The sequence below is a fragment of the Euwallacea fornicatus genome, chromosome 19, assembly GCF_040115645.1.
Source record: "Euwallacea fornicatus isolate EFF26 chromosome 19, ASM4011564v1, whole genome shotgun sequence".
NCBI classification, from domain to species: Eukaryota; Metazoa; Arthropoda; class Insecta; order Coleoptera; family Curculionidae; genus Euwallacea; species Euwallacea fornicatus.
Window position 1 is genome coordinate 2,667,884 of NC_089559.1, and position 13,118 is coordinate 2,681,001.

Genomic DNA, 13,118 nt, shown 5'->3' on the forward strand with positions numbered 1-13,118 from the left:
TTCTTTGCATTTATGCTGTGAACATTATAGAGAACTTAATTTTACAAAAATATATACAATGCAATCAAATTTAATTTGATGAGTGACGGCGATGACTTTGTTGTTGAAATTTGCCGGTATGTGCGTGGTTGTAAGCGCGGCAATGTTGTGTAGGAATAAACATCAACGCTCGACGCCATTTTGACGTGTGCCTGTTTGTTAGTTTCGGCAATTCTTGATGCTTTTCCACATTTTTCAGCATTGGAATGGAAAATCCAGAGCATTTTCCTTTTCAAATTGAACCAGGCACGTGGTATAAATCATATTCAAAGAGTTTTTCGCATTCGGTAAGTCCCTCACGTAACTTCACACTTTGGGCGCCAACAGAGTTTGATGCCCCCCGCATTACTATTCAGTTACAAAATACTACTGTTGCGCTGCCTAATGTGTTTTTTCAAACAACTTCGTTGTTATTGCTTAACTAAAGTATGTGTCCAAGCACTAAGACTCTAAATGCCTCTGTTCCGTTTTTTAGCTGGGGCCGCAGTGTATTAAAGTGTGTACAAGTAGTTAAGGCCATATAAGTGACAATGTTTTATTCACATTTTATATTGGCCAAAAAGGGGCCGCTGGCCCGTATTTGGTTGGCAGCTCATTGGGATAAGAAAATTACCAAAGCCCATGTTTTTGAAACTAATATTGAGACTTCTGTAGATGGTAAGTCCACTATTTGGTCACCTCCAATTTTCTGTTTTTCTGTAATAATCTACCTCACTGATGCCTTTTATGTTCAATAATCTTGTTTGTTTATGTTAATGTTTCCAATTTGTAACAAAATTATGAAGTCTTTCAGTCATAGCATCTTTATTTCTAAAGGAAGACCTTTGTTAAGAGTGAGAGTCACTAACTGATAATCTTAATTTGCGCAGTTATAGTGATTATAATTAGCAAAATTTAAATATTTAGTAGTGGAAGAGTACATACCATTTTATATAAATAAAAAAAAAACTATTAAAATTTTGCCCTTCCAGACATTCTAGGAAATTTGGCATTTGCAGCTTAAATTTAGAAATTTTCTATTTGCCCATTAACCTTTCCTAAATTTAGTGGTGTATTTTATTTAATTTTTTTGGCATTACAGGCATAATAAAGCCAAAAGTAAAGTTGGCCCTAAGAACTTCTGGGCATTTGCTGTTGGGTGTAGTAAGGATATACTCCCGCAAAGCAAAATATTTGTTGGCTGATTGTAATGAAGCTTTTGTTAAAATTAAAATGGCCTTCCGGCCTGGCATGGTCGATCTCCCAGAAGAACATAGAGAAGCCGCCGTGAATGCCATCACCCTTCCAGAAGTTTTCCATGATTTTGACACTACAATACCAGAATTAAAGTGAGTGCAATTTCTTCAAAATAGAATTATCATTGTTTCCTAATCAGACAAAAAAATGTTGTGTTTATTATTTTTTCAGTGATGTAGACATTGAAGCCCAGTTCAGTTTAAATCAATCTCGAGCTGAAGAAATCACTATGAGGGAGGAATATGGTAACATATCTTTAGTTAGTCATGATGACGGATTCGGCGATATAGGCTTTGACAGTGATGCTCCAGATTTGATGAGACATGCTGGTGATTTAGAGCCGTCAATGGAACAGGTTTAATATGAAAATATTATATAAATCTCTTGAAAACCTTCTGCATTTTTAGAGCAATCTATTATTCAGTGAACCAGTACTTGAAAGAGATTCTTTGAAAGATGTTACTGAGCCCATTCCCTCGACATCAGGGACTCAACACCATGATCAGCCCATGGAGATTGATACAGGGGTTCAGGATGATAATTTAATATGTAAATATTGTTAGTTTGTGGTTGACTTTGTATCTTGATTGTTGTTTTGGCAGCTGGTGGACTATTTGAAGGGGGTTTGTTTGATGAGGCGCCAATGGGAGAGGTACCGCCGGTTGATGCAAGTATACCAGTTCCTTCACAAGAGCTAGCTGGTGCTGACAGTGATGATGATGATGGAGATATGGATAATTTTGGAGGACCGCCTTCTGTTGGGATGAGGTAAATGTATCCTATTTGAGGTGTTGAGACCCACAGAGAACTAAATTCTCAAAACTTGGAACTGCTTATTTGGTTTAAAGTATTAATTTAAAGCCAGAAAATTATTTTTATTCTTTTAGACGTCAAATAATCAGTGTGGACAATTTTATGAAACATTCTGCATAGCGTGGCAAACTCTCGACATTACATATAATTTTTTTTCCTGATTTGTAGTTCAGCAGGCGGTTCCAGACCTCCAACGCCTCTGGACGATCACTCCCAGCCCCCTTCCACCCGTCCTCAGTCTCCGTCGCGTCAGTCGATTGCGCCGCAATCTCCTGCTCCGAGTTTGCGGTCTATTAGAAGTGCACAACCTACTCCCGCTCCTCCTGAGGTGAGTTTCTCTTGTTTATAGTGTTTAAGGAGGATAGCGTGACAAAATAACCGACTTTTCTTTCTACTTTCTATACTTGTTTAATTTTTGGCAGGTTTCGTAAAAGTTATATTTCGGATCAATTTATCTCTAGATTCCCCAACCAGAAGAGACCCCCTCAGCCGTTGATCAGACGACTTTGCTCAACAATGAAGAGGAGAGTTTCGCCCTTCCACCTGTCGACGCATCCACCCTCAAAGGTAACTAGAATTTCCCCGTAATTTCCGATTAAATGTGATTAAAAATTACTGAAACTTTGCTATAACATCCACTAAAATTGTATAAATCGGTTTTCTATCTCATTACTAACCAAAACTAATAATCTTCAACTATATCCCAATCTCTGTTCTTCTCATCCCGAGGACTGCGCTTATCTCTGAATAGATATGTATATGTTAGGTACAAGTAAGGCGCGACGAAAGAGGAAACTCATTATCGATGAGGTGAAGAACATTAGCGGCGAAGAAATGAAGAATCAATTGAGCGACACCAGCGATATTGGTAAGTCCTTGGTGTACGCTTTAAAAGTAAAAAATGAATCAAAGATAAATTATGGTGTCAATTTTTTATTTTAATGTAGAAAGAAAAATTTTAGTTTTCCTATTTTTTCCCATGTCAAGCAATGAAAACAAAATCTGTTGTACTTCAAATTGATGGCATACGATTATAAAAAAAATTCTGCCTTAAATTATTGAGGTCATAGGCTTTATTTTCTTGTAGAGTTTTTTAACTGAATTCTTCACTTCTAATTTAAATTCTTAGTGACAACGTTGGACTTGGCGCCACCTACAAAAAGGTTAATGCACTGGAAGGAAACTGGTGGTGTCGAAAAGTTATTCGCCTTACCTGCTCGGCCTATACCAGCTAGAATATTGTTTAAGGTAAACTATTAAATGTTAAATGTCACGCACTCACAAGATGAGCAACGCAATTATCGTTTCACCAACAGCCCATATTTGTTACTAAAATATGGAAACTGTTGAACAGATATTGATGTGACGGTTTTGAGAAAATGACATTCGTCAAGTCGAAATCTATCAAAGTCGTTTTCAATGTAGTAATCTTCGTCGTTTTCGACCTTTTATGTTGATTTCGGTCGTACAACAAAAACACAGCAAGTATAACAAAATTACAGAGTGCCCTTGTTTTTGTTCTTTTTGCTACATTGGTCTTTATTTGTGAGTTCAAAATCAAATTTTATTTTAGAATAGACCCTAACATACTAATATCATTAAATGTTGCATTGATTCATCTCTAACCCCAACAACGTCACATTTTTCAAGTTATTTTGGTGATTTTTTTTTATACTGTAGTTTTAATATCAAAGGGTTAGAAGCATATTTTTTTCTTAGATTTACCAGAGACATTTGACATTGAAGACAATAAGAACCGAAGATTTTGCTATGCTAGGAGATGCAGACTCTTTGGCTTTAGATCAAGCCAGAGACCATGATGAACCCAGTATGGAACCTGCCACCCCCGCCAGACGGGGTAGGAAGAGGAAAATAGTAGAAGAACCGGTAAATTTAATTTATGTAATAATTTTTTTTTTCAGTTCGTGCAACATATTTCTGTTGACATTAGTAGAATTTTATAATCTAAATTTTCAATTAGAAAAAAAACTTATATTTTTTGTTAGAGTCAAACACCGCTTCATGTACCTGAAGAACATTCAATGCACATGCCACCGATGTATCATCCGTCACCGGAACAGCCGCTGCCTCCTTCGACGCCACTGCCTTACCAGTCGCCGATTCTTCCGCCAGGCACCCCGCTGCATCCTCCAGGAACGCCACTGCCGCCTGGAACTCCCCTTCACCATCCTGGTCAGAATGAGAAATTGATTTGTTTAATTTTTAATTCAGTATTAATAATTTTATCTTGATTTAAGTTTACAAAATATTTTTCAGCGATTAAACTTTTCTTTTAACATGGTAATCTGGAAAATTAAATAATTTTCTAAAATCTATATAGGTACCCCAATTCATGCCCCTGGGACGCCAATGCACCCCTCCCAGATGGGGCTACCACCCGGAACTCCCAGCGCGTCCTATGGTATTCCTTCTACTCCTGGTTATGTGGGAAGCAGTTATGCAGAAACTTCCGCGGGAATGACGGGACAAACGCCATTGCATATACCCGAGGGAGATATGCCGCATTTAGCTCCCGATCAGGTGCAGTCAATTCTACAGCAGCAGGAGAATTTAGGTAAGAATATGTTCCCCTTATTGAAAGGAATAATGCAATATTTTTTATTCTTATTTTAAACTTTCATCAGAATTCAAGACACTTTACTCGCTTTTCAGGTCTTCCACACATGACCCCTCAAGCACATCCCGATGACTTATTGGCGCACCAGCAAATGGGTGGTCTCACCCATTCACAACTTGGGGGAAGCCATTTGGGAATGCCACCTCAGTACGGATTGGAACAGCAGCATATGCTTGGACAACATTTGCAAGGTATATAACTTTTTCAGGGCGGCAAATTCATTACCAAAATTACTGGAATAAGCTAGTTAGAAGATACAGTGAAGACTTATAGTCCGTTTTTTGCGTTTGACTATGAAAAAATTGCATTTTTTGTTTCAAAGTTTTTTAAGAAATGTGTTTTTTAGCAGTTCCTCATATGCAAATGGGGATATCTCAAGAACTGGGTGTTCAGCCCCCAAGCGGGGAGACCCCTCTACGCGGTATTCAGCCGCGATTGCCCGAGCGACCATTGGAGCAGCTTCAAGAAGATTTACCTGCCATGGAGAACATGGGTTATGATCAGGTAAGTTTGACGCGGGGTTGGTTTATATCGACTAAGTTAGTTATTTCGCCGCCTACCGGTCACCTTTATGTTGTATTCCAACTTGTAAAATATCGGGAGTGGCTTGAAAAAAAATTTGCTCATAATTTATACTAAACTTCATTGATGATGTGTTTAAATCGACTGCATATCTATAGTAATTTTCCTATATTACGAATGGTTGTGGAAAATTGTTCAGCGGTAGATCCGATATTTCTTGCTTATTGCATCCTGTATAAAGGTAACCAGTATGTTTATAGAAAGCACATATGCATTAAAATGTAGTTTAAATATGTTTCTCTGTAATTATCAAAGATGGCCAACATGGGCTATGATGATCAACTCCTCGGTCAAACTCCTCATGCTGGTATGTCCGAACGGGTGCACTCGCCCTGGACCGGCGACTACGATCTGCCTGCCTCAGTTGACCCTGTAAGTTTTCCAAAATAAAATATTTTAATGGTTATTTAGAAAGCAACCAAAGCATTTTCTAGGTTTACTTTATTTGGAAGATCATATTATATTTTTGTTTAGGCCGATGAGCAACAGGTAGATGAGACCGATGAACAGTTCGAAGAACGTGTGCTCAACAAGCGTGCCTACCAGCTCTTCCTTTCGGTTAAGGGTAAATTGATGCGCAATAGCACGATGACCCTCAGCGATATTTGCCACCAGAACAAACGCAAACAGGCAGCGCAGAAATTCTACAGTCTACTAGTGCTAAAGAAATTCCACGTGCTAGAGCTGGAACAGCAAGGCGCATATGAGGAAGTGTACGTGTCCAAGGGACCCAAGTTCGAGAATCCTGTAATATAAGATAAGTAGAGAATCGTGAAAAATATGCTCTGACAATTGACCAGTGTGTGGCTACTTCTAAATTTGGTTCCGGAGAGTTCCGTTTTTTCCCGATTTTTGGATACCCCAGTGGTGTAGACAAATTTTATGAATGAGGATTTTATAGTAATAGTGGTGTGAAAATTGGTGAAAGGTTGATAAAGTGCAGGAGTAGAAAAATTATAAAAGGAGAAAACAGCTTTAATTACATATGTTGTTTCATCAGGAAGAATCATTATGCAGGGTGATTCGTAAAAAGTTAGATTAAAAATTCTGGAACAATTATAATTGCGGTCATTTTGTCTAAGTTTTTTCGCTCCCTTGGTACGTACAATGACTACCATTGGGATTTCGTAACGGGTTACAGTTGTACTTTAGTTAAAAAATATTTTCAAATGGTATAGGTATTGAATCTTTTTGATTTCCGGAAATCTAAACTTTATTTATTTTTAAAATATAGATTATTAAAACAAACGCATACACAGTCACAACAAAAATGATTGAACAAGACCGTAGTTTGGTTCTCTTGAAGTGTAATAAAAGACGATCTATGACCTTATTGTTAAAATAATTTAATGAATTAAAAGTTTAAAAAAATGAAAGGATATCAAAACTCAGTATGGTTTATATAAAAATAATAAACATAAAGAACTATTATGAGGAGCTCGGAAAGCTAACACTGTCATTATGTAGGATAACAAGGATTTAGCGGCATGATATTTCAGACTCGATTTTAAGTTGTTATGGTCTACTAAATACGAAAATAAAAACATAGTCTTTGAATTGATTCTGCTTTTCAAAATAAAATATGATCCATATAAATTAAATACAAAATGTGATTTCAAGTATTAGTAGAAACATCATTATAAAAAATTGAATATTGCAATTTTAATTAGAATTTACAAAAATTAACAAACATTACTGACTAAGGAAAAATGTTTTGTACAGTTCGAACGGCCGTTCTTTTCTCATGCGTCATCAGTGTAAAGTCATCAATTTCATAATTCAAATTTAAATTTTGTGGGTATAAATATGTGAAAACCAGTTTCTATTCAAAATAACTTATGAATGGACATTATTTTTGTCTCGAGTTTTACACTTCGGATTCTGTTTAAATAAACGGCAAACCGTATTATGGGTATAGCAGATCGCTATGTATGAAAACTGACTTAAGTCATTATTACTTTGTAAGAGTATACAGAGTAGGTTTTTTAAAAGTATAAATGCTAATATGTTGAAAATTATATCAGCAAATAAATCCAAAAACATGTATACTATAATGTGATGGGGGAAAATAATTGAGAGTATAATTAATTCACCACCCCCTACCAAATGCACCGTAGGCACCCCAACGCATTTTTTTTTAATAGCACTGATATGGTTGCGCCATTATCGGAAAGCATTTTCAATAACCTTTTGATGATACCATTGTTTATTTAATTCCGCCCCCAAAAGTATCCGATAATACCTAAAATGCAAAATACATTATTAACACGCCTTAGGCGTACAATTTAATGATTTTCAATCGGGAATAAATAATGGGACTGGTAATTAATTCAATGTTTTATTGTAACACATGTTCGAATTATTGTTCGTTATTTTCCAAGCAAGCATACAACCAATATTCACATTGTTGACATACATTCACAAAAGTTTGCCTATGAATTGCATAACACTCGGTGATAATTTTATGTCTTAGCTCTTCAATTGTTTCTTGTTGGGTTTTAAATACTACAGATTTCAAGTGCTCTTACAAAAAGAAATCCAAGGACATAAAGTCGGGACACCTTGGGGGCCATTCTATCGCTCCTCTTTGTTACCAATCCATTTACAATTGTTATCCAACCACTGCCTAAAGAGTAACACAAAATGTGGCGGTACTCTATCTTGTTAAAATCTCAGTAAATTTTTGTCTAACTGTAATTTGCTATTTTCATTCAGTTAATTCTCTAGCTCATTGATTGTCAATGATTCAATAGCGTTTTTTAAGAGATCACGATAAGTTTCACCATTTAAATTGCCGTCAATAAACAAAGGTCCTACGATAGTATCTCCAAGGATCCCGACCCAAACATTCAGTTTTTGTGGATATTGAGTGCTTCATTCTCTCATAACATGAGAATTTGCATCAATCCAAATTCTACAATTATGCCTATTGAGAGTGCCATTCTAATCAAATGTGCACTCATCACTAAAGCAAACGTTGAGCAGTAATCGGGGCTGGTTGGTAATCAAAGCTTGCATGACCTCACAATATTCAATTCAACGGTCTGGATCATCTTCATTTAATTCCTGATGAAGTTTAATTTTATAGGGATGCATTTTATGTAATTTTAAAACTTACAGACAGATACTGTTGACACTCCAGTTAAAGTAGATGCTTGATGGATAGACAATGATGGAGTTTGGGCAAATTGTCGGAGAACTTCGATTTGAGCGGGCTCATCTTATATCCTAGGTTAATTCCTTTTTTGAATTGCCACAGAACCAGTGTTTCTTCAAATTTCGGAATTAATTTCTTAACGTAGAAAGGATTAATGTTCATTCCAGAATGTCGCTGGTGAAATATTTGTGCAATTCGTAAAAGGTAACGTTCCTCAGCAACATAAATAAAAACAAACCCGTTCCGTAATTGAATAAACCACGTTTTGATTGACAATTTGCAACATAAAATATGAAGGGAAATTCAAATAACAAACAGATTTCAAAAGTTTGGTGAACAGAAAAACATTCAAAAATGTAAAAAAAAAAGAACGTACCTAATTTTTTACATTTAACATTATTATTGAAGAATGTGAATATCGTTTGTACATTTATATAGAATTTAATGGACAACATTGCAAACACCCATTGTAAAAAAAATATTAATATCCAGTGGCAAATTTTATGCTTTGATTTAATTACAATAAAATATTGAATTAATTATCAATTCTATTATTTAATCCTGATTGAAAATTATTTAATCGTATGCCTAAGGCGTCTTATTAATGGATTTTGCATTTTATACATTATTGAATATTTTTGGGGACGGAATTAAATAAACATTGATACCATTGAAAACGTTATTGAATCCTTCCAATGATATGTCGCAACTATATCTGTGCTATTAAAGAAAATGAGTTGAGGTGGCTAGGGTGCATTTCGTAGGAGGTAGTGAATTATACCCTCGGTTATTTTCCTCCATCATATTATAGTAGACGTGATATTGATTTTTTTTTAAATTGCTAATATACTTTTTGACATGTTGGAATTTATACTTTTAGAAAGCTCACCCTGTATAAAAGATCTATTAATAGGAATGATAGAACTTCAAATTGCTATAAAATGAAAATAATTTAATATTTTTTTCATGATTTTTTTTTAATAGTAAATTACATGGCATTGTGTTTTAACTCTCTAACGGGCGCACCTTTTGGACTCTCAAGAACGAGCGCGCAGAGGCAATTACACCGCACTTTAAATTCGGTACTAAAATAATTGTGGGATCTTTTTTTTTGGTTTTTATGAAACAACCTACAATTGTTTAAGGTTTTATTACAATAAATCGAATTATTTTGAACTGTATTCTACTTGGTGGACCGATGTAAACATCTTTCACGAACACCCTGTATATCAAATTAATGTAGGTCATGGAGTATGAAGTTAGGAAACAATTCAAAACAAATTTAAAAAAGATGGAAAGACTTTCCGGACAACTTAATACTTTTAAAAGCAGTGAATAAAAATGTAGAAAGTATTTTTTCTACAACTGTAGATCAGCCATTTGAACGTTTTGATTTCCGGAAATCGAATTAACATGAACGTGAGTACCTCTCCATAATCTTCGGAAAAACACTGCCATTGTTTTTGTAAAATAAACACACTGCATAATGGTTTCTAGCACCTTTTGGCTTCTTCCACAAGTTTAAAATTTACAGTCTCTTTTCCCTTAATGAGTTCGACGGAAGCACTCAATGTTTCTATGTTAAGCGATTCGAAAAAATAAAAAGATTTATACTGTTATTAGACGATTTTATCACTTCATTACATTGCACAAAATAGTGTAATATTCTAGATTTTGACTTTCCTTTGGCGTCTGTATTTCGGAAGATACGACTAGTGTTAGATGTAGAAATTGTTAAGATATTGTTTGTGAGCAATGAAAATGTTAAATTTTTGAAGAGTTTCCATGAAATGACAGACCGAAGACAATTTAATTAACTAAATTGCATAAAAGAGACTGTAACGTCTGTGACAATGAAAAAGAAGAAAGACGAGCACAACAACGTAAAAGTCGGGGATAAGCCAATTCCGTTCCAAGCGACCTCATTAAAGTAACCAGCCTTAAAAAATTTATTTTCATTGAAAATTGTTAGAATTTTCAATTCAGCTTGAAATTCCTAGCATTGCCCCGTTTCAAATAGAGACTCTAAAAGTTGGTCAAAATATAGAAAAGCACCCTGTACATACATTATATTTGAAGAGTACTCAACGCTATATTTTATTAACAAAACCACAAGGTTTTTATCTATAGGATAGAAAAAAAGCGTTAATTTATAGTTTTTATATCTTTACATGCTCTTGAAAAAAAAATGGGATCAAAAATTTAAACTGACTTTTTACATTTGTTTTAATCAGCGGAGTTTCCATATAGGAACCTTCGTAAGGAGAGTTGTGGTTCCTACATGGAAAAACTCTGTATAGGACTGCCAGATGTCGATGAAGATTCGACATTCTATTGTCCTATTGTGCAGGCCATAATGGGGATTTAAAATTACTTTTCTGGTATTTTGTAATTTTAAATTCCGCAATGAAGCCGTTGTAAATTTGTATATAAATATCTGCAGTCCTTGTCTAAAATATTCCATTATGTAACTTTTGAATGTCTTTGGCAGAAATACGAAAAAATGTTTCATTTATTTTGAAAAAAGGCTGAATTTAAATATTGAAAAATGTTCGACTTTGGATAGTTCAAAGGTTTGAAGTAGTACAAGGAAAGTATGGTTGAGGAATTATGTTATTCATGGTTAGTTTTTGGTTATTCGCCATATAGAAATCAAACTTATTCAGGGATTTTCCTCTCCCAGCTTTTGCTACTCTTCCCATCTTCGGTTTAAGGTAGCCGAAAGCTATCTATCTCAGTCTGACACTAAAAACGTCATAAAAAAAACAAAGATACTACTTCCAAATTTGCATTTTATTTATCGATTTGGGATAATTTATGATCTTTAAAGGGATTTTCAAAAGTTACAGCTTAAAGTGAGACTATAGACAAGACCTGAATTAAATACAGGTGCAGTGTTTTCGAACTAAGTAGTGCGGGTTCGCAAACACTCTTCGAAAAACTTTTAGTATAGTAAGTAGCAAATTTTTCGCATCTTTAACTATATTTTTTAAGCACACCAAAGTAATTTTTTGTGTGAAACACTTATTTTTTAAACCGCCTTAAACTTCTTCAAAAATATTATTGATGAAGTTTACTTTTGCGTATTTTAGTTTAGCTCAGAATCAGAATTTTCATCGTACACTTGTTGGCATTGAATAAATAGTATATTTACGTTATATTTATATATGCAAAAGCAAAATTAAAAGTATTTTGCCACTTTTGTGTAATTTTTTACTTTAAGCTCTTTTTCGCTATTATTCGTTGTATATTGAGCAGTCTCACACTAATGTTTAGAATTTAGATTTTGTAGATTTTCAGCAAAAGATTTCTTTAAAAGGTATAATATATTATAATGTTGTTATTGTATTGATAATGTTTATAGTAAAATTAATAGAAATCTTCTAGATATTCGGTGGTATTATTTTCCACTTCAAATTCCAGGGAATTAATAATGGAGGGAAGACCAAGTGGTTTCTTAGATAGACTGAGACGAAGAGACGGGTATGCCAATTATTATCGAAAAAAAAAATTAATTAAAAACATTAATAAATTGGAACAAAAAATGCGCTTTTAACTTTTTTTCCAAAATTTTGCTTATGTCGCCGGTAAAGCAAAATGGTCTATCTTTGAAATTGAAACGTGAGCTAAGTGATACCATTAGTTAAGGATTTCAAAACTATTTTCAATGGTGTAATGGATTCAAAATCTCTCCATTAATGTTTGAGAAAAAGAGCTATAAATTTCATAAAAATTGAAATGCAAACACAGTTAAATAGTACATAAACAATGAAAAAACTTTTTTGTTGATAGAAAGTTTATTTGTTTTCGATCTTGTACTCATAAGCAGTCTTTGATTATTTTTATTTATTTATTTACTCTCTTATTTTATTAACCAAACGTCAAAATATGCCAATTGATGAAGTAACTCTTATTTCCAAAATTATTAAAAATCGATAAAAACGTTTAGCAATTATTTCGAAAACATGATTTTATTTTGAGAACTTTGGCTTCTGTTACGTCAAAGGGACGCAACCCTGAATATACATCAGTTTGTCCAGAACGCCTAATTTTTGGTTCAGAGGTTTTTAATCAAGCGATATGTGGTAATTTCAAAAACACTCTGTTTTCACACTCCTTACTGCATGAAAAATATTCAAGAGATCTTTTTTAGAAATATGAAGCATTCAGAAAATTATTCCAACTTTTATTTAACAAGTAGTGTCTCATATCTTTTTTTTATGTTCAGGGTTAAATCAATGTGAACGCCACTAATTAAATTAAAAACAATATTTTCCCTTTAAAGTATGTGCCTCTAAGTTTACTTTATGCTTCCCAATTTTCATAAATATATTTAATACAGGAATGGACTTAGGGGGAAAAACATATCCCCCTGCATTTCAGACATGAAGTGATGGTGGACCCATGTTAATATGAACTTTTTTATTTCGGTTACAGGAAGTTACCGAAAGTACGTGACAGACATATTCTGAAATATTCTTTATACAAGTTTCTGCAATAGCGGATCAGATTTCTTTAGCTTCTATACCAATAAAATTTACAGTTTTTTTGTCCTGCAGAATTACACTGTACATAAAAATGTATTTCCAGAAATTATTTTTAATTATTTCTCGTTATTAGAAAATGAAATTTTGCGGCAGCGAATATTAACAC

The 13,118-nt window shown here is 34.1% G+C and overlaps 1 protein-coding gene across 3 annotated transcripts; it reads left to right on the forward strand.

Moving 5' to 3' along the window:
• The first annotated feature begins 150 nt into the window (after positions 1–150).
• Positions 151–11,855, forward strand: vtd (RAD21 cohesin complex component verthandi). 3 transcript variants are annotated; one of them, XM_066293383.1, is made up of 17 exons: positions 151–326; positions 515–696; positions 1,121–1,367; positions 1,447–1,630; positions 1,683–1,824; positions 1,878–2,043; positions 2,257–2,416; positions 2,550–2,655; positions 2,840–2,956; positions 3,218–3,336; positions 3,808–3,975; positions 4,095–4,281; positions 4,430–4,663; positions 4,762–4,917; positions 5,073–5,230; positions 5,564–5,680; positions 5,783–11,855. In XM_066293383.1, exons 2-17 carry the CDS (start codon positions 570–572, stop codon positions 6,062–6,064), a joined length of 2,670 nt encoding a protein of 889 aa, XP_066149480.1. In that variant the 5' UTR covers positions 151–326; positions 515–569; the 3' UTR covers positions 6,065–11,855. The 3 variants fall into 3 exon arrangements, with proteins under 3 accessions (XP_066149480.1, XP_066149481.1, XP_066149482.1); XM_066293384.1 differs by having other exon boundaries at positions 5,076–5,230; XM_066293385.1 differs by having other exon boundaries at positions 2,855–2,956.
• Positions 11,856–13,118: the final 1,263 nt, after the last annotated feature.

What these genes read in the sequence shown, in the direction of transcription:
- vtd (XM_066293383.1), top strand. Translation starts at nt 570, where the DNA reads ATGTTTTATTCACATTTTATATTGGCCAAAAAGGGGCCGCTGGCCCGT. An exon ending in TATTGAGACTTCTGTAGATG is followed by an intron (nt 697 to 1,120) that starts GTAAGTCCACTA and finishes TTGGCATTACAG; the next exon opens with GCATAATAAAGCCAAAAGTA. An exon ending in CGACGCATCCACCCTCAAAG is followed by an intron (nt 2,656 to 2,839) that starts GTAACTAGAATT and finishes ATCTCTGAATAG; the next exon opens with ATATGTATATGTTAGGTACA.